General features: G+C 38.9%; 1 protein-coding gene across 2 annotated transcripts in view; it reads right to left on the bottom strand.

The window, feature by feature from the left end:
- The window catches only part of DNAH6 (dynein axonemal heavy chain 6), a 297,682-nt gene that overhangs the window by 244,046 nt on the left and 31,132 nt on the right, over positions 1 to 22,504 (bottom strand). For both annotated transcript variants that reach the window (XM_032243483.1, XM_032243484.1), the window contains 2 exons: positions 12,516 to 12,716; positions 7,281 to 7,401 (listed from right to left, as the gene is read on the bottom strand). In XM_032243483.1, coding sequence (XP_032099374.1) covers positions 7,281 to 7,401; positions 12,516 to 12,716 — 322 coding nt within the window. The remainder of the gene's footprint in view (positions 1 to 7,280; positions 7,402 to 12,515; positions 12,717 to 22,504) is intronic.

Genomic DNA, 22,504 nt, shown 5'->3' with positions numbered 1-22,504 from the left:
TGCAAGAAGCCAGAGAACTCCCTCTCCTAGCCAAGGGAAGCCACTAGGAACTTTTCCAGACACTCTAGCACTCTGGCTAAAATACTGCTCTTTTCCAACAGTCTTCATAACCTGCAGACCAGGAAATTCCATCTGGTGCCTAAAACACCAGTGTCCTGGGTTTGCAGCACACAACTGGGTGGTCATTTCACTGCAGCATTTTTTTTTTTTTTAATTCTCATACCCTAGTGGAGCTTGGAACACCAGCGAGACAGAACCACTCATTCCCCTGAGAAAAAGGGGGTGGAAACCAGGGAGCCAAGTGATCTGGCTCAGGGGGTTGCACTCCCATGAAAACCGGCAAGCTAAGATCCACTGGCTTGAAATTCTTGCAGCTAGCACAGCAGTCTTAGTTTGACCTGGGGCTTTCAAGGTCGGTGGCAGGGAGGGGTGTCTGCCATTACTGAGGCTCGGGTAGGCAGTTCTAAACTTGCCCGGAAGTTTACACAGCAACTGGGTGGAGCCCACAGCAGCTCAGCAAAGCCACTGCAGGCAGACTGTGACTAGATTCCCTACTTGCTGGGCAGGGCATCTCTGAAAAAGGCAGCAGCCCATCAGGGACTTAAAAATAAAGCCCCCATCTTCCTGGGACAGAACACCTGGGAAAAGGGGCAGTTGTGGGTTCCACTTCAGCAGACTTAAATGTCCCTGCCCAGCAGCTCTGGTGGGACCAACGGCTCTCCCAGCATAGCACTTGAGCTCTGATAAGGGGCAGAGTGCCTACTCAAGCGGCTCCCTGACCCCCATTTATCCTAAAAGACACCTCATACAGGAGAACTCTGGCTGACATCTGGCAGGTACCCTTCTGGAACAAAGCTACCCAGAGGAAAGAATATTTGCTGTTCTGCAGAGGAAAGAATCTTTGCTGTTCTGCAGCTGCCATGGGTGATTCCCAGGAAAACAGGGTCTGGAGTGAGCCTTCAACAGACCTGCAGCAGAGGGGCCTGACTGTTAGAAGGAAAACTAAAAAGTGGAAAGAAACAGCTTCAACATCAACAGAAAGGATGTCCACTCAGAGACCCTATTCAAAAGTCACCAACTTTAAAGACCAAAGGTAGAAAAATCCATGAAGATGGGAAGAAAAAAAGCACAAAAAGGCTGAAGTCGCACCAAAAACCAGAACGCCTCTTCCCCTCCAAGGGATCACAACTCCTCACCAGCAAGGGAACAAAACTGGATGGAAAATGAGTTTGATGAATTGACAGATGTAGGCTTCACAAGGTAGATAATAACAAACTTCTCTGAGCTAAAGGAGCGTGTTCTAACCCAATGCAAGGAAACTAAGAACCTTAAAAAGGTTAGCTGAAATGCTAACTAGAATAACCAGCACAGAGAAGAACATAAACGACCTGATAGAGCTGAAAAACACAGCATGGGAGCTTCGTGAAGCATACACGTTTCAGTAGCTGAATCGACTAAATAGAAGAAAGGATATCAGAGATTGAAGATCAACTCAATGCAATAAAGTGAGAAGGCAAGATTAGAGAAAAAAGAGTAAAAAGAAATAAAGCCTCCAAGAAATATGGGATTATGTGAAAAGACATAATCTACGTTTGATCAATGTACCTGAATGTGATGGGAAGAATAAAATCAAGTTGGAAAACATTCTTGAGGAGAACTTCCCCAACCTAGCAAGGCAGGCCAACAGTCAAACTCAGGAAATACAGAGAACACCACAAAGATAGTCCTCAAGAAGAGCAACCCCAAGGCACATAACCGTCAGATTCACCAGCATTGAAATGAAGGGAAAAATGCTAAAGGCAGCCAGAGAGAAACATTGGGTTACCTGCAAAGGGAAGACCATCAGACTGACAGTGGATCTCTTGGCAGAAACCCTATAAGCCAGAAGAGTAGGGTCCAATATTCAACATCCTTAAAGAAAAGAATTTTCAACTCATAATTTTATATCCAGCTAAACTAAGCTTCATAAATGACAGAGAAATAAAATCCTTTACAGACAAGGAACTACTGAGAGATTTTGTCACCACCAAGCCTGCCTTACAAGAGTTCCCGAAGGAAGTACTAAACATGGAAAGGAACAACCAGTACCAACCGCTGCAAAAGCATACCAAATTGTAAAGACCATCAACATTATGAAGAAACTAACAGGCATCAACTAACAGGCAAAACAACCAGCTACCATCAAAATGGCAGGATCAAATTCACACATAATAATATTAACCTTAAATGTAAATGGGCTAAATGCCCCAATTAAAAGACATAGACTGGCAAACTGGATAGAGTTAAGACCCATTAGTGTGGTGTATTCAGGAGACTCAACTCATGTGCAAAGACATATAGGCTCAAAATAAAGAAATGGAAGAATTACCAAGCAAATGGAGAGCAAAAAAAAGAAGCAGGGGTTGCAATCCTAGTCTCTGATAAAACAGACTTTAAAGCAACAAAGATCAAAAGAGAAAAAAGGGCACTGCATAATGTTAAAGGAATCAATGTAACAAGAAGAGCTAACTATCTTAAATATATATGCACCTAATACGGGAGCACCCAGATACATAAAGCAAGATGGCCTACAAAGGGACTTAGACTCCCACACAATCATAGTGGGAGACTTTAACACTCCACTGTCAATATTAGACAGCTCAATGAGACAGAAAATTAACAAGGATATCTAGGACTTGGATTCTGATCTGGACCAAGTGGACCTAATAGACATATACAGATCTCTCCACCTGAAACCTATAGAATATACATTCTTCTCAGCACCACATCTCACTTTCTCTAAAACTGACCACATAATTGGAAGTAAATCACTCCTCAGCAAATGCAAAAAATGGAAATCATAACAGTCTCTCAGACCACAGTGCAATCAAATTAGGACTCAGGATTAAGAAACTTACTCAAAACTGCATAACTACATGGAAACTGAACAACCTGCTCTTGAATGACTACTGGATAAACAATGAAATGAAGGCAGAAATAAAGATGTTCTTCAAAACCAATGAGAATGAAGACACAATGTACCAGAATCTCTAGCACACATTTAAAGCAGTGTATAGAGGGAAATGTATACCACTAAGTGCCCACATGAGATATGAGGAAAGATCTAAAATTGATACCCTAATATCATTATTAAAAGAACTAGAGGAGCAAGATCAAAAAACTCAAAAGCTAGCAGAAGACAAGAAATAACTAAGATCAGAGCAGAACTGAAGGAGATAGAGACACAAAAAAACCCTTCAAAAAAATCAATAAATCCAGGAGTTGTTTTTTTTGAGAAGATCAACAAAATAGACTGCTAGCCAGACCAATAAAAAGGAATAGAGAGAAGAATCAAATAGATGCAGTAAAAATGATAGAGGGGATATCACCACCAATTCCACAGAAATACAAACTACCATCAGAGATTATGCACATAAACCAGTAAATATGGAAGAAATAGATAAATTCCTAGACACTTAAACCCTCCCAAGACTAAACCAGGAGGAAGTTGAATCTCTGAATAGACCAGTAACAAGGTCTGAAGTTGAGGGAGTAATTAATAGCCTACCAACCAAAAAAAGTTCAGGACCAGACAGGTTCACAGCCAAATTCTACCAGAGGTACAAAGAAGAGCTGGTACCATTGCTTCTGAAACTATTGCAAACAATACAAAAAGAGGGAATCCTCCCTAACTCATTTAATGAGAGCAACATCATCCTGACACCAAAACCGGGAAGAGATACAACTATAAAAGAAAATTTCAGGCCAATATCCATGATGAATGTTGATGCAAAAATCCTCAATAAAATACTGGCAAACTGAATGCAACAGCACATTAAAAAGCTTATCCATCACAATCAAGTCAGCTTCATCCCTGGGATGCAAGGCTGGTTCGACACTCACAAATCTATAAAAGTAATCCATCACATGAACAGAATCAAAGACAAAAACCACATAATTATCTCAATAGATGGAGAGAAGGCCTTAGACAAAATTCAACAGCAATTTATGCTAAAAACTCTCAATAAACTAGGTATCCATGGAACGTATCTCAAAATAATAAGAGCTATTTACAACAAACCCACAGCCAATATCATACTGAATGGGCAAAAACTAGAAGCATTCCCTTTGAAAACTGGCACAAGACAAGGATGCCCTCTCTCCCTCTCTCACCACTCCTGTTCAACATAGTATTGGAATTTCTGGCCAAGGCAATCAGGCAAGAAAAAAACAAAAAGATTACTCAATTAGGAAAAGATGAAGTCAATTTGTCTCCATTTGCAGATGACAAGATTGTATATTTAGAAGACCCCATCATCTCAGCCCCAAATCTTCTTAGGCTGATAAGCAGCCTAAGTCTCAGGATACAAAATATATGTGCAAAAACCACAGGCATTCCTATACACCAGTGAGACAGAGCGCCAAATTGTGAGTGAACTCCCATTCACAAATGCTACAAAGAGAGTAAAACACCTAGGGAAACAACTAAGAAGGGATGTGAAGGATCTCTTCAAGAAGAGCTAGAAACCACTGCTCAAGGAAATAAGAGAGGACACAAACAGATGGCAAAATATTCCATGCTCATGGTTAGGAAGAATCAATATCATGAAAATGGCCATGCTGCCAAAAGTAATTTATGAATTCAATGCTATCCCCATCAAGCTACCATTGACTTTCTTCACAGAATTGGAAAAAAATACCTTAAACTTCATATGGAACCAAAAGAGAGCCTGCATAGCCAAGACAATCCTAAGCAAAAACAAACAAAACAAAACAAAAAAAAATCACAAATCTGGGGGCATCATGCTACCTGATTTCAAACTATACTACAAGGACTACAGTAATCAAAACAGCATGGTACTGGTACCAAAACAGAGATATAGACCAGTGGAACAGAACAGAGGACTTGGAAGCAGTGCCACACATATACAACCATCTGATCTTTGACAAACCTGACAAAAGCAAGCAATGGGGAAAGGATTCCCTACTTAATAAATGGTGTTGGGAAAACTGGCTAGCCATATGCAGAAAGCTGAAACTGGATCCCTTCCTTACACCTTATACAAAATTAATTCCATATGGATTAAAGATTTAAACATAAGACCCAACACCATAAAAACCCTAGAACAAAACCTAGGCAAAACCATTCAGGACATAGGCATAGGCAAGTACTTCATGACTAAAACACCAAAAGCAGTGGAAACAAAAGCCAAAATAGACAAATGGGATCTAATTAAACTTAAGAGCTTCTGCACAGCAGAAGAAACAATCATTAGTGTGAACCAGCAACCAAAAGAATGGGAAAAAAATTTTGCAAGCTACCCATCAGGCAAAGGGCTAATAACCAGAATCTATGAAGAACTTAAACAAATTTACAAGAAAAAACCAACCCTATCAAAAAGTAGGCAAAGGATATGAACAGACACTTTTCAAAAGAAGACATTTATACAGCTAACAAACATATGAAAGAATGCTTATCACCACTGGTCATTAGAGAAATGCAAATCAAAACCACATTGAGATACCGTCTCATGCCAGTTAGAATGGTGATAATTAAAAAAATCAGGAGACAACAGATGCTGGAGAGGATGTGGAGAAGTAGGAATACTTTTACAGTGTTCATGGGAGTGTAAATTAGTTCAGTCATTGTGGAAGACAATGTGGTGATTCCTCAAGGATCTAGAACTAGAAATACCATTTGACTCAGTAATCCCATTACTGGATATATACCCAAAGGATTACAAAGCATTCAATTGTAAAGGATTACAAAACATTCAATTGTATTCCTGTGCCCCCATGCACAGGAATATTTATTGTGGCACTGTTTACAATAGCGAAGTCTTGGAACCAACCCAAATGCCCATCAAAGATAGACTGGATAAGGAAAATGTGGCACATATATACCATAGAATACTATGGAGCCATAAAAAAGAATGAGTTCCTGTCCTTTGCAGGGACATGGCTGAAGCTGGAAACCATCATTCTCAGCAAATTGACATAGAACAGAAAAACCAAACACCACATGTTCTCACTCATAAGTGCATGTTGAACAATGAGAGCACATGGACAAAGGGAGGGGAACATCATGCACATGGGCCTGTCGGAGGTGGGGGCCTAGGGGAGGGATAGCAGGGGGTGGGGGGATTGGAGAGGGATAACATTAGAAGAAATATCTAATGTAGATGATGGGGTGTTGGATGCAGCAAACCACCATGGCACGTGTATACCTATGTAACAAACTTGCATGATCTATATGTGTACCTCAGAACTTAAAGTATAATAAAAAGAAAAAATAGAAAAAAGAAAAAAGACTCAGTTTCAGATTTTTAAAATTCAAGGGACATAACAACTAAATACAATGCCTGATCTTGGACTTGATCCCTGGCCAAATCAGCTGGAAGCTGCTTTACTTAGGGAATTTTGAGCATGGAATAAGTGTACATATTAAGGAATTGCTATTGGGGGAGGTGATGCTATTTTCATTCTGTAGAAACATGTTTTAGAGATGCATATTGAATTATTTAACAAGAATGGAATGTGTAATTTACTGTAACATACTTCAGCATAATAAAGAATAAGGAATTGAAAGAAAAACGTAACAATATAAAGAGAAAATTAGTGCTGCTTCATAGAGGAAAGTGTCAACGTAATTATATTTATACATAAGAAAATAAAGCAAGCTCATGAAATAAAAAAGAACATGAAAGACATGCTTCATGTTTTAAAATAGCAAACAAATATACTTATTTTTATAATTTTCTGAGAACTTGCTTGCCTGAAATTTCACTTGGATATTGTAGATTATCTTTTTTTTTTTTGTTAAAGATAATATTAGTGAAATAAAATCGTTTTCCCTTAGGTCTAATTTCATGAGTTGTTGATTCATACCCACTAGATCTTAATGTAGACCCAGAAGAAAAAAGAATAAGTTCCTGAGATAGAAAAACTTATGTATGCTTTATTTAATGGAATTGGTAAAGGCATCCATTCTTTTAAATTCCTTCCCATATGCAGGCCATATACTCTTAGCACTGATAACAACTTTAAACTAAATGATAAGCTATTAGAAAGGAATGGCTTTCCATAATATCCTGAAATAAAATGCTAATACTGAATAAGGATAAAGGAAAAAAGTAATTCTATAGAAAATAACCTATAAATTAATTAACTCTTGTCTTTTGTCAGGCCAACTATTTTGGGCTACGATTTCTGTCCCCAAACACCACCAAATAGAAACCTAAAAGACAACAAATCTCAGTATTCCTATAAAAAGAATTAGTAAGTATAATTGGATAAGTTACCAGGTTCCTGAAGTTTAAGAGCTTGTAAATCAAGACTTTCATTTTCCTTGAAGAATATCTGGAACTTTTCAAAGGTTGCTGCATAGATGCGAGCAGATTCAAATGCTGCCTGAATTGTTTCCTAAATGTTATAAATAAGCAGACAAATATGACCATATTTTAGTTAAGCAGAATTTAATTCAATACAATTAAACAAAAAAACCTACATAAACACACATACTTTGTGCCCAACAGTATGTTTTGATTTGGGAAACATGAAGAAAGGAAGGTATCATCCTTCATATCAGGAGCAATTTATGGATTCAAGAAGAAATTGTTATGAAATTTAAAAAAATTAATCTTTAAACCTGACTTTTGAAGAATTATTCCTTGTGACTGAAAGGAAACACACTTGTAATTTGCTTCTGCTTCATGGTGACCTTATATATTGCTGGTAAACATACGGCAAAGAGGCAATACCTGTTTATTTCCCAAGCTGTATATCTTATGTCTTAAAGTGTTTTTGAGCAAGGACAAAACTGTTCAGCATGCCCACAAAATCACTTGCTTAATCTTCCTTCAAATCCTCTGCATTGGCCAGTCTCTTATTCCAAAATGTCATTCATACTTTGCATTGTAAAAACCTTTTCTTCATCTCTCTTAAACTTAGTTCTAACCCGTATTTCCCCACAAAGTTTTTTTAAACCAAGACAATGATTTCAGTCTGTTTAATAACTATGTCAAGATATATGTTCAAAGTCTATGAAAGGCAGTTAGGATTTGCTTGCTGTTGGTCTATGTCGACTTGACTGTGCTCCTTACCTTTTCTTGTGCTTTCTACCAAGACTTGTAAATGCCTGCAATTTGTCCCAGGAAAACCAGAGGTGATCAATGTAATTGCACAAATCCCAGAGTCATGCCTTATGGTAGTAGAAAGTCTAATTACAAAGAATAGCACACACCCCATATATCTATATTTAGTTATTTGTTCATATATTTTATTTTGATAGGCTTTTATGTAATCTTCCAGAATGTTTCTGCTGTTTCTCTCTTTATAATAAAAATGGAAAAAAAATTATATCAAGCTATGTTTCCTTTGAGCTGACTAAATAGTGTCTCTGATATGTGATCATGCCAGTGCTAGAGACAATGTAAGACTTGTAAATGGAAAGCCCCATCAATGTTCAAAATATGATTTCAAAATATTTTTATTTTGAAATAATGTATGATTCACAAGAGAGTTATTGGAAGAGTACAAAGAATTTCATATATCTGTCACCAAAATTCTCTAAATTCCAACAATTTATCATATTTACTTTATAATTCTCTCTAAATACATATTATTATACTTTGAATCATTTGGGAGAAAGTTGCAGACATGTGGCATATTTACTCCTACATATTTCAGGGTTGATTTACTAAACACAAGGACATTTTCTTACATAACCACAGTATAATGGTCCAAATCAGGAAACTAACATGGATATTAATACTGTTATCTAAATATAGACCTCATACAAATTCTACCATTTGTTTCAGTAATAAATTTCATAGTAGAAGGAAAAAACATTTTTTGTTTTTATCTGCTTTCCTACCTAGGATCATGTATTGCCTCTTTTCATATCTTTTTGGTTTTCTTCAATCTGGGACAATACCTCAATCTTTCTTTGCCTTGTATGACCTTTACATTTTTTTAAAGGTATCTTTCAAAATGTGTGCACAGTTGTGTGCATATGTGCATGTGTGTGTTTTATATTTCCTTATGATTAGATTCAGATTTAAATATTTGGCAGTCATACTACGTAAGTGATGTGTGTTCTCTGCAGCATCTCACAGGGCACTTGTAGATTTGTCTCATTACCGGTAATATTAACACATTGGCTGAGGCAGTGTTTTCCAGGCTTATCTCTGTAAACTCACCATTTTCCCCTTTGAAATCAATAAATAGCTTATGGATAGAAAATTTGAGGCTATATAAACATCCCATTTCTCATCATACTTTTGCATACGCATTTTAGTACACATCAGAGATTCTTGCTGATTGCTGATGGCTTCTATATTGATTTTTCTGTTTGTCTTTTCTTTCTACATGTATTTGTTTGCATTCTACGAAAAGAAAAATTTTCTCTTCTCACTCATTAATTTAATTCGTTATTCATTATTTCACAGTATGGACTCACATATTCTCATTTATTCAAGGGATTTGGTGCCTATCAAATTGTCCCAGGGAGACCCTTTGAGCTGGCTTTTTGTCTTTTCTACTTGTCTCCATTGGTCTTTGGGCATGTTCTTATTTTTTAGCTCAATAATATTTTCTAGGCTCATATTGTACTATCCTGCACCACTCTTTGAAGAAGGGAGTTCTGCAAAGAGAACACAGAGAGTTCCTTTCGATTGGGAATGATATGTAGAAGCCAACACGTGGATACTAGATGTGCTCATTGGTATTGGTATGTCATCGCTTCTAGGCTATTTCAGCAGACAGGTCTAGGAAACACACATACACCCCACATGCAATCATGAAACTCTACACATTTCTTTATCTTTCACAGATCAATTAAAAATCCATGAGTTCACAACTCCATTTCAATGGAACAACGTAGGGTTCATTCTAGCCTTCCTCTTCCATATTTGTAACTTCCTTTCTGAGGATGAGTAACCTCATCTCATCATTCACAATGTATTTACTTATTTTGCTCAACTCTAAATAAAAAACACAGAAAGTAGTTTCAGCATTGCTAACACACTAATACCACTGTAAAAAACAACTTACTAACCAGAATTCAGTATTTGCTGCAGTTATGGTGGTTTTCATCCTTAGGGTATGTGGCCAAAATACTGTGCTCAAGTTACTTGGCTTAGTTATTTTCCCCCTTCCCTTTAGTGTGATTATTTATTTCACTTGCAATACATGCAGGTTTATTTTTGTTTGTATTTTGTTTTAGGGTTTTGGTCTCCATTTTGTTGATTTTTGTTAGAACTATATTAAGAGGTATACTCAGAAAATAGTCACATCCCCATTTTTTTTCAGTTTTTACCCACCATCCTCACCCTTTCTACGCCATTCACACTACCTCCTCTAGGTAACTAATTTCTTTAGTTTCTGGTTTATGTCCCTTTCCTTCCTACTTTTGGCATGAACAGTAGTATACTATAGATTTTCTTTGTCTTTGCCTCTGGGGCTCAAGTGATCTTCCCACCTCAGCCTTCCAAGTAGGTACTTTTTTGTCTTGCAGAACTTACATTTTCAGTAGTTGCTTCATTTCCTCTGTATCATCCAATGGTCACATAATGCCTCATATTCTTTAGAAACTTTTAAATTTTTATTTTTAACATTATTTCCTCCCCCAGAACTAATGCCATCTTGAATAGCTCGAATTTTTAAGTCCCTTTCCAGTAGTTAGTCCTCTGATATACCATACACTTTTAAAAAATTATTTTTGGATATAGGGTGAGCTTCTTTTTGGCTGTGACTTTAGATTAACCTCAGGCCTGCTGATAGCTACTTGCTTCTCTCTTTTGTAGATTTCCCAAGGACTGGCCTCCCTGTCTGCAATGGCTGTGGTAGGAGCATGAGAAAGAAGGTTCATTGGTATTTGTGTTTATTTTTCTTTTCCTTTTTTTTTTTTTTTGAGATGGAGTTTCGCTCTTGTTACCCAGGCTGGAGTGCAATGGCGTGATCTCGGCTCACCGCAACCTCCGCCTCCTGGGTTCAGGCAATTCTCCTGCCTCAGCCTCCTGAGTAGCTGGGACTACAGGCACGTGCCACCATGCCCAGCTAATTTTTTGTAGTTTTAGTAGAGATGGGGTTTCACCATGTTGACCAGGATGGTCTTGATCTCTTGACCTTGTGATCCACTCGCCTCGGCCTCCCAAAGTGCTGGGATTACAGGCTTGAGCCACCGCGCCCGGCCTATTTTTCAACTTAAACGTAATTTGACATTTGGGTATTCTCTTTCTTTCAGTTACTTGCTAAAGGCATAAATTTTGTTCAGTTTTATTTGTTTTTCTTGTATGTTCTTATTAATTTTGGAAGATAGGTGGGTGATTCATATTTAGACAGTTGCCATTATCCTTGGCTCTCTGAATTGAAAATATAACTTTTAATTACAAATGTTATAGCCATAATTAAAAGAATAGGTGTCTAAGGGAGAGAAATTTGAAGAGTCAGAAAACCATTTTGGTGCCAGAAAATCTGGTAGTGAATGAAATAAGATTGTAGAATACCCTCCTTAGTATAAGTATTAATGCAAAAGAAACAAAGAACTAGGATGAAATTTTGGAGTTGGACCATATGTCATATGTCAATTTGTTATTTCATAGAGTCAATCTGCAAAGTTAAAATTATGAAAGAGGCCAAACTAACATGGTGGGAGATTATAACTTTTGAACTGATGATTTAAAATAATGTAGCTAAGAATTCCACCATAAACAGAGACAGTAGTAGATGGAAAATGTTGTTTGCTTTTAAAATCATACCATGACAGTTGAAACCATTATCTTGATGAAATAAAGAGATTAAAACACTGCTAATTTTAAGTTACATAGTAATGTATATATAATGGATATTTATGACTGACAAATGGGTAAATTTTAAGTGTGGGAATTACAGTAGCACTTTGGTGTCAAGCACAAAAGGCATTTGCAGTATATTGAGGGCTGCATTCTATTCTCCAAAGAGGAAATTAGGTTACCCAGAGATGAAGGAGAGAAACAAGCCAAGGAATAATGCTATTCTTTCCCTCCTCACATCAATCACCTCTATAAGTGTGGTTCTGAGTTTAAAAATTGGGACATCTAAGATAAAAATTTTAATGTGGGGAATAATATTTTCAAAGTCTTCAGGGGCTATGGATAGATGCAATTATATTTATTTTTTAAGGGGCCTAAAATAGCGAAACACTATGCTTCTGTTTTAATAAAACATTAGACATGTAATGAAAAAATGACTTTAGTAAAGGCTCTGCCTGTGTCTCAGCATCAACAGCCAGGGTTACTTCCCTAAAAACACATGCACATGGATCGCTAATGATACATAACTGTTTCTCCAGATATTTTGATGCTTTTAAAAAATTATTTCATGCTTAACGAACAATTTCTATAGGATTATCATCAAATTTTACCATTTAGAGATTAGGCATATTCCAATTTTCACATATAGAACATTTAAAAATAAGAAAGGAAAAAATATATATATTACTCAATTTCATCTATATTGAGAATATTATAAAATAGTTTTCATCAGAGTAAATATACCTTTATTTGAGAAATAATTGTGTGAAAATTTTTATCATCCTCAAACACTGCTGCCAAGCTTGGCCCAGTTCCACAGGTTTTTTCTTCAAGTTTGTTGTTAATATAAGGGCTGGTGAAAGCATCAAAATACGAATCAGGCACGAGATTGGGAACTGATAAAACAGTGTTTTGACAATGATTAACTGCACCCAAAATGCCATCCTGTTAGAGAGAAAAGCATAAACATAAATGTAAACATATATATTTATAAATGTTTTGAATTTTATGAAGTGCTAAAATAAATAAGAATAGCTTATTCAACCAGGCCAGGTTTGTGCTGATTCTGAGTATATGACAAATCAAAAGACACGGCCCTACCTTCAGGACACGTTTTCTAATTGACAGAGACAAAAAAATTGGCATATATTGTGATAAGTTCTGTATTTAAAGTGTGAACAAAACACCAGCAGGTCACAATGGAGGGAAAGCCAAGGAAGCCTACATGAAAATGTAGAGGGAGGGTGAAAAGGGTTTATATTTTTTGAGTAGTAATTTATATTCTAGAAAGCTAGTCTATGAGAACAAGTAGACCTGTAAACAAAGATCTATGTGCAAGGACAATCACTGTAGTATTGCTTGTATTAATAACTAATTAGAGAAACACTTAAGTGTTCAAAAATAGAAGTATAGTTATATAAGCTGTGGTGTTTTTATACCACGGAAAATTACACATCCTTACAAAATGGCATCTCCCAGGAATCATTTAATGACATGAGGAAAAGCTTATGATATCATGTTAAAGTCTGAAAGAGAGTGAGCAGGATATAAAACTGGTATATAATATTATCTCAATGTAAACATGTATCTATATTTATCTCTGTACATAACCTTATGGTAGGGTAGGCATGTCAGCATATTAGTATGCACTAAAGACTGGACAGAGCATATAAAAATGTTAATGGGGGAGGATCCAAGATGGCCATTTAGGAACAGCTCAGGATTGCAGCTCCCAGTGAAAGCACAGAGGGTGAGTGGACACCGCATTTTTATTGCCCACAGACTAGGAGATTCCCAGGTGGAGGAGCTCCACAGGTCACCAGTGCGGCTGTTTCAGCCAGCGTGGCTGTGCCGGCTGGCGCGGCTGCTTTGCCCCCCGCGGCTGCTTTGTCGGTGCCCTGGAGCAGCGGTTCTCCGTACAAAATACACCGGTCCGGGTGCCCTTTTGGCTGGCTATTGGAGCCACGGGAAGTCACCCATTTGTCTGTTTAAAAAGGGGACTGAGCAGAGAACCAGGACAGTAGATTCCAGGGCAAAAAAAAAAAAGCGCCACAAACCTCAGTGCCACTGTTTAAGCCAGCACAGTGAGCGGCCGCAGGGGAAAACAAACAGACCCCGGCACCTCTTCAACAGGTGACTGGAACACCAACTTAAAAAAGGCTCTGAGGCAGGGAGCCAGGCGATCAGGCTCGGCTGGTCCCACCCCCACAAAAGAACAGCAACCAGAAACTCTGGATTGAGAGTTTCACAGCAAGCAACCCGGGACGGTCCAGCTCTGTGGGGGAGGGGCGTCCGCCATTACCAAGGCAGCCCACCACTACAGAGGTAGTCAGCCAATGCTGAGGCAGCCTGCCGTTGCCAAGGCAACTCGCCATTGCTGAGGCAGCCCGCCATTGCCAAGGCAACCCGCCACTGCAGAGAGACTCCGCCTCAACAGAGGCGGGCCACCATCACCAAAGCAGTTCTAACTACACTCATATAAACAGGACTGCAGGGAAGTTCTGAGCCCACAGCAGCTCAGCAAAGCCTCTACAGGCAGACAGTGACTAGGCTGCCTCCTTGCTGGGCAGGGCAGCTCTGAAGGAAAAAAAAAAAGAAAGAGAGAAGGCAGCAGCATAACTGAAACTCATAAAGTCCTAAATCCCTGGGACAGAGCACCTGGGAACAAAAAGCAGTTTATGAGTTCTGTTGCAGCAGACCTAAACGTACCTGCCCAGCAGCTCTGAATGAACAACAGAGCTCACAGGTCACCATTTGAGCTCCTATAAAGAACAGACTGTCTCCTCAAGGCCCCTATATATCCAAAGAGCCACCTCATAAAGGAGACATCAGATTGGCACTAGGCGGGTATCCTTCTGGGACAAAGATAGCAGAAGAAGAAAACTGGTAACAACCCTTACTGTTCAGCAGCTGCTGCAGGTGAACCCCAGGCAAGCAGGGCCTGGAGTGAACCTCAGCAGACCTACAGCAGAGGGGCCAGACTGTTAGAAGGAAAACCAAGAAACAGAAATAACCTCATCATCAACAAACAGAACATCAATCTGAAAGATTTGAGACCCAATCTGAAAGCCAGCAACTACAAAGTCGACAGGTGGATAAATCCTTAAAGATGGGAAGAAACCAGCACAAAAAGGATGAAAACACCCGAAACCAGAACACCTCTCCTCCTACAAGGGATCACAACTCCTCACCAGCAAGGGAACACGGTTGGAGGGAGAATGAGGTGATGAAATGACAGAATCAGACTTCAGAAGGTGGGTAGTAAGAAACTTCTGTGAACTTAAAGAACATGTTCTAACCAAATGCAAAGAAACTAAGAACCTTGAAAAAAGATTTGACGAAATGCTAACGAGAATGGACAAAATAGAAAGGAATATAAGTGAATTGATGGAGCTGAAAAACGCAACACGAGAACTTCATGAAGCATGCACAAGTATCAACAGCCGAATTGACCAAGCAGAAGAAAGGATATAAGAGGTCGAAGATCAACTCAATGAAATAAAACGGGAAGGCAAGACTGGAGAAAAAAGGGTAAAAAGGAATGAACAAAGTCTCCAAGAAATGTGGGACTATGTGAAAAGACCTTATCTACATTTGATAGGTGTGCCTGAATGCGACAAAGAGAATGAATCCAAGCTGGAAAATACTCTTCAGGATATTATCCAGAAAAACTTCCCCAACCTACCAAGGCAGGCAAACATTCAAGTCTAGGAAATACAGAGAACACCACAAAGATATTTGTCAAGAAGAGCAACCCCAAGGCACATAATCGTCAGATTCACCAGGGTTGAAATGAAGGAGAAAATACTAAGGGCAGCCAGAGAGAAAGGTCGGGTTACCCACAAAGGGAAGCCCATCAGACTCACAGCAGATCTCTCATCAGAAACCCTACAAGCCAGAAGAGAGTGGGGGCCAATATTCAACATCCTTAAAGAAAAGAACTTTCAACCCAGAATCTCCTATCCAGCCAAACTAAGCTTCATAAGTGAAGGAAAAATAAAATCCTTTGGGAACATGCAAGTACTCAGAGATTTTGTCACCACCAGGTCAGCTTTACAAGAGCTCCTGAAAGAGGCTCTACACATATAAAGGAACAACAAGTACCAGCTCAACTAAAGGGCAATACACCCAGCTAGCACCAAAATGGCAGTATCAAATTCACACATAACAATATTAACCCTAAATGTAAATGGACTAAATGCCCCAATCAAAAGACACAGACTGGCAAGTTGGATAAAACGCCAAACCCATCGGTGTGCTGTATCCAGGAAACCCATCTCACATGCAAGGATACACAAAGGCTCAAAATAAAGGGATGGAGGAAGATTGACCAAGCAAATGGAGAGCAAAAAAAAGCAGGAGTTGCAATTCTCATCTCTGATAAATTAGACTTTAAAGCAACAAAGATTATAAGAGACAAAGAAGGACATTACATAATGGTAAAAGGATCAATGTAACAAGAAGAGCTAACGATCCTAAATATATACGTACCCAATACAGGAGCACCCAGATACATAAGGCAAGTTCTTAATGACTTACAAAGAGACTTAGACTTCCACACAATGATAGTGGGAGACTTTAACACCCCATTGTCAATATTAGACAGATAAACCAGACAGAAAATTAACAAGGATATCCAGGACTTGAACTCAGACCCAGACCAAGCAACCTAATAGACATTTACAGAACTCTCCACCCCAAATCCACAGAATATACATTCTTCTCAGCACCACATCACACCTACTCTAAAACTGACCACATAATTGGGAGTAAATCACTCCTCAGCAAATGCAAAAGAATGGAAATCGTAACAAACAGTCTCTCAGACCATAGTGCAATCAAGTTAGAACTCAGAATTCAAAAACTAACCCAGAACCGCACAGCTTCATGGAAACTGAACAACTTGCTCTTGAATGTTGACTGGATAAACAATGAAATGAAGACAGAAATAAAGATGTTCTTCGAAACCAGCGAGAATGAAGACACAACATACCAGAATCTCTGGGACACATTTAAAGCAGTCTCCAGAGGAAAATATATAGCAATAAGCGCCCACATGAGAAGCAAGGAGAGATCAAAAATTGACACCCTATCGTCAAAACTGAAAGAGCTAGAGGAGCAAGATCAAAAAACCTCAAAGTCTAGCAGAAGACAAGAAATAGCTAAGATCAGAGCAGAACTGAAGGAGATAGAGACACAAAAAACCCTCCAAAAAATCAATAAATCCAGGAGCTGGTTTTTTGAAAAGATCAACAAAATAGACAGACCACTAGCCAGATTAATAAAAAAGAAAAGAGAGAATAACCAAATTGATGCAATAAAAAACGATCAAGGGGATATCACCACAGATTCCACAGAAATTCAAACCAATCACAGATTATTACAAATAACTCTATGCACATAAACTAATAAACCTGGAAGAAATGGATAAATTCCTGGGCACTTGCCTCCTCCCAAGCCCAAACCAGGAAGAAGCTGAAACCCTGAAGAGACCCATAACAAGGTCTGAAGTTGAGGCAGCAATTAAGAGCTTACCACCCAAAAAAAGCCCAGGTCGAGACGGGTTCACAGCCGAATTCTACCAGACATACAAAGAGGAGCTGGTACCATTCCTTCTGAAACTATTCCAAACAATACAAAAAGAGGGAATTCTTCCCAAATCATTTCATGAGACCAACATCATCCTGATTCCAAAACCTGGCAGAGACTCAACAAGAAAAGAAATCTCCATGCCAATATCCATGATGAACATAGATGCAAAAATCTTCAATAAAATACTGACAAGCCGATTGCAACAGCACATCAAAAAGCTTATCCACCATGATCAAGTAGGCTTCATCCCAGGGATGCAAGGCTGGTTCAACATACGCAAGTCTATAAACGTAATTCACCACATAAACAGAACCAAAGACAAAAACCACATGATTATCTCAATTGATGCAGAGAAGGCCTTTGACAAAATTCAACAGCCCTTTATGCTAAAAACCCTCAATAAGCTAGGTATTGATGGAACGTATCTCAAAATAATAAAAGCTATTTATGACAAACCAACAGCCAATATCATACTGAGTGGGCAAAAACTGGAAGCATTCCCCTTGAAATGTGGCACCAGACAAGGATGCCCTCTCTCACCACTGCTATTCAATATAGTATTAGAAGTTCTAGCCAGAGCAATCATGCAAGAAAAAGAAACAAAGGGCATTCAAATAGGAAAGGAGGAAGTCAATTTGTCTCTATTTGCAGACGACATGATTGTATACCTAGAAGACCCCATCGTCTCAGCCCCAAACCTCCTGAAACTGATAAGCAAGTTCAGCAAAGTCTCAGGATACAAAATCAATGTCCAGAAATCACATGCATTCCTATACACCAATAACAGACTTAAAGAGAGCCAAATCAAGAACAAACTTCCATTCACAATTGCCACAAAGAGAATAAACTATCTAGGAATACAACTAACAAAGAATGTAAAGGACCTCTTCAAGGAGAACTACAAGCCACTGCTCAACGAAATAAGAGAGGACACAAACAGATGGAGAAACATTCCATGTTCATGGTTAGGAAGAATCAATATCGTGAAAATGGCCATAGTGCCCAAAGTAATTTACAGATTCAATGCTTTCCCCATCAAGCTACCAATGACCTTCTTCACAGAACTGGAAAAAATCACCTTAAACTTCATATGGAACCAAAAGAGAGCCTGCATAGCCAAGTCAATTCTAAGCAAAAAGAACAAAGCGGGAGGCATCACACTACCGGACTTCAAACTATACTACAAGGCTACAGTAATCAAAACAGCATGGTCCTGGTACCAAAACAGAGACATAGACCAATGGAACAGAACAGAGGTCTCGGAGGCAACACAACATATCTACAACCATCTGATCTTAGACAAACCAGACAAAAACAAGCAATGGGGAAAGGATTCCCTGTTCAATAAATGGTGTTGGGAAAGCTGGCTAGCCATGTGCAGAAAGCAGAAACCGGACCCCTTCCTGACACCTTACACTAAAATTAACTCCAGATGGATTAAAGTCTTAAACATAAGACCTAACACCATAAAAACCCTAGAAGAAAATCTAGGCAAAACCATTCAGGACATAGGTGTAGGCAAGGACTTCATGACCAAAACACCAAAAGCATTGACAACAAAAGCCAAAATAGACAAACGGGACCTAATCAAACTCCACAGCTTCTGCACGGCAAAAGAAACAGTCATTAGAGTGAATCAGCAACCAACAGAATGGGAAAAAATTTTTGCAGTTTACCTATCTGACAAAGGGCTGATATCCAGAATTTACAAAGAACTAAAACAGATTTACAAGAAAAAAACTAACAAGCCCATTCAAAAGTGGGCAAAGGATATGAACAGACACTTTACAAAAGAAGACATACATGAGACCAACAAACATATGAAAAAATGCTCATCATCACTGGTCATCAGAGAAATGCAAATCAAAACAACTTTGAGATACCATCTCACGCCAGTTAAAATGGCGATCATTTAAAAATCTGGAGACAACAGATGCTGGAGAGGATGTGGAGAAATAGGAACACTTTTGCACTGTTGGTGGGAGTGTAAATTAGTTCAACCATTGTGGAAGACAGTGTGGCGATTCCTCAAGGACCTAGAAATAGAAATTTCATTTGACCCAGCAATCCCATTACTGGGTATATATCCAAAGGATTACAAATCGTTCTACTATAAGGACACGTGCACACGAATGCTCATTGCAGCACTGTTTACAATAGCAAAGACCTGGAACCAACCCAAATGCCCATCGACGATAGACTGGATAGGGAAAATGTGGCACATATACGCCATGGAATATTATGCAGCCATCAAAAACGACGAGTTTGGGTCCTTTGTAGGGACATGGATGAACCTGGAAATCTTCATTCTCAGCAAACTGACAGAAGAGCAGAAGACCAAACACCGCATGTTCTCACTTATGGGCGGGTGTTGAACAATGGGAACACATGGACACAGGGAGGGGAGCACTATACACTGGGGTCAGTTGGGGGAAATAGGGGAGGGACGGTGGGGGGTGGGGAGCTGGGGAGGGACAGCAAGGGGAGAAATGCCAGATGTGGGTGATGGGGAGGAAGGCAGCAAATCACACTGCCACGTGTGTACCTATGCAACAATTTTGCATGTTCTTCACATGTACCCCAAAACCTAAAATGCAATAAAATAAATAAAAGGAAAAAAATGTTAATGGGTTTTTATTTTTGGTACATAATATTATGGATTCTTTTAATAATCTTTTTCTGTGTTTTTCAAACTCTCTTCAATGAGCATAAATTAGTTTGCAATTTATAATAAATATAAAGTCTAATTAGAGAGAATGGGATAAAGAAAAGGTATGTCTTTAAATGAGTCTCAAGAGATGAACAGGAGCTTGTCAAGTATATCAGACAACAGTATAATGCTTGCTAAGTCATTATGCGTGGGGCACAAGGGAGCAGGCGGGTGAGGCATCTAGGCTTCAGTACTAGAGTGGGGAAATAGGATATTCTGCAGATGCAGTAGGCCCCTTCATGAAAGACCTTGTGCATGATGCCAATGTCAGCCCATGGGCCAGTATTCTCCAAACCGTGACTGTGGATTACCCAGAGGATAAAGGGTCCTAATTTCCAAGGTAAATTTGAGAAGAAGTTTGAGTTACACGAAGTTAAACAGGATTTTTCTGAAGACCTTCTAAACAGGATTTTTCTGAAGACCTTCTAAACAGGATTTTTTATATCTGTTAATATACAAATGTATATCACAACCCCTTTTCTCCTGAAATGCCTATCAACAACTCACAGAGCATCCTGTGAAAGACGCTCCTACAGGCAATGGACAAATTTTAAGAAGGAACATGATTAGATTTGCTTATGAGAATAATCTTGCTCTCAGCAATGTGAAAAATGGATCAGAAGGGAGAGAGGCAGGCAGATCAGAGCCGACTATTTCAGCAGGCCAGTAGAGAGATGATGAAGTCCTGATGGAAAGGAGTGGCAGAGTGGGTGCAACCATGGTTCAGCACACTAGAGCTGATGACCTAATTTCAAGGAGGTAAGGGAGACTCTAGGAGAACTCCCAGACTGCTGGCATGGGCATCTTTCACTATGATGGAGATAAGAAGGGAGGAGCAAGTTTTTGAAGAGGTTAAGTTTAATTCATATTGGTAAAATGAAATTAACTGTGGGAGATTCAGGTGAAGATTTCCAGGTGACCGTGACTGGGGCTTAGAAGAAAAGTATTGGATCTATAGATATAGGCATATAGATATAGGTAGAGATATAGATAGGTGGACATAGATATGGATATATGTTTATGTCTGCATTCTGGGCACAGAAAAGAGCACCCAGAAAGAACTGTAGGATGTGAAGAGGAGAAGGGAGCCCTTTAGGATAGCAAGAATCAAGCAAGGATCAGATAAAAAAGAGGCTCTTGGAAAGATTATTGAGAAGGAAAAAATGTTGCTACAGAAATAGAAACAAGTGAAATTAAACCAAAGGAGGAGTCTATTTCAAGAGGCAGAAGCAGTAAACAGAATCAAATGCATTGGGAGGTTTGTCTCACACAGCAAGAAAGGTTAGACTTCAAAAGTATAGATTGAATCAAGTATTAGGAAACCACAGGTAACCTAGGAAAGTACAAAGTAAGAGATCATGACTTATGTATATAGTTTTCCTTTAGATTAACCTCTGTGTATGCATGTTTGGAATCACTGGGAATGATTAAGGCTAATGACCAAAATAATAGTGAAAAAAATAGAAAATTTATGAATGATAATTCTATATATACTTCTATTGGCCGATTTTTGGTTATATGAAATAAAATCTTATTTTGGTATGAATGGACAAACATCTAATTATTCTCAGAGCCTGGCCATGTATGTTTCATGTGTAGAAGCTAAAAATATCCATGTGAAGAACAGGGTCCTACAATAGGAAATGGGAAGGGTATCAAGTTTTTTTTAGGTGTTTTACCCTTGGGGGTAAAGGACAGCCAACTGCTTGTGAGAGAGCCTCCTTTAGTCATCTGCAGCCCAGGACACCTGCATCTCATGGGAGACACTGTCTTGTGGCCAGGAGGGGGCATGAGAGCCCCGTGCCTCTTGGCATGGGAGCTCCTGAGCAAGCTTCCAACTACAGGGACCTCAGCAGTCTGCTGGTCATTGTAAATGCCTTCAAATAGCCTATCCCATAAATTACAGAATCATAGACTGCTGGAAGAGGAGGCAATACTAGAACTCGTATGTCTTCTCATTACATAAATGTAGAAACTGAACCCCAGAAGTGGTTTTCCCAAAGTCAAATACTAAAATCTACGGATCCAGATTACTAGTGCTTTTGCATCACAGTACAGCAGCTAACAACAGAAGACAGACTTTGACTGTTTACTAATCTATGCACCTATCCAAATATAGTAGGCAGAATTCTAAGATGACCCCCAAAATTCCTGCCCCTGTGTACACATGCTATTCAATCCCTTCCTTTTGAGTATGGGTGGGACTCGTGAATATGATGGGATGCCAGTCCCATGATTAGGTTATGTGATGCAGCAAAGGTGGGGGATAGTGCAGATATAATTAGAGCTCCAATTCAGTTGTTTTTGAGTTAGTCAAAAGTGATTATCCTTGAAAGACGTGACTGAATCAAGTGAAAGCCCTTAAAAGAGGGATTGAGCCCTTCTTAAAAGAATGGTCCATCTGGCCTTGAAGAAGTGAACAGCCATATTG

The sequence above is a fragment of the Sapajus apella genome, unplaced genomic scaffold (genome assembly GCF_009761245.1).
Source record: "Sapajus apella isolate SASKATOON/1434 unplaced genomic scaffold, GSC_monkey_1.0 scaffold52, whole genome shotgun sequence".
Taxonomy (NCBI): domain Eukaryota; kingdom Metazoa; phylum Chordata; class Mammalia; order Primates; family Cebidae; genus Sapajus; species Sapajus apella.
This window is presented reverse-complemented; position numbering and strand designations above follow the sequence as displayed.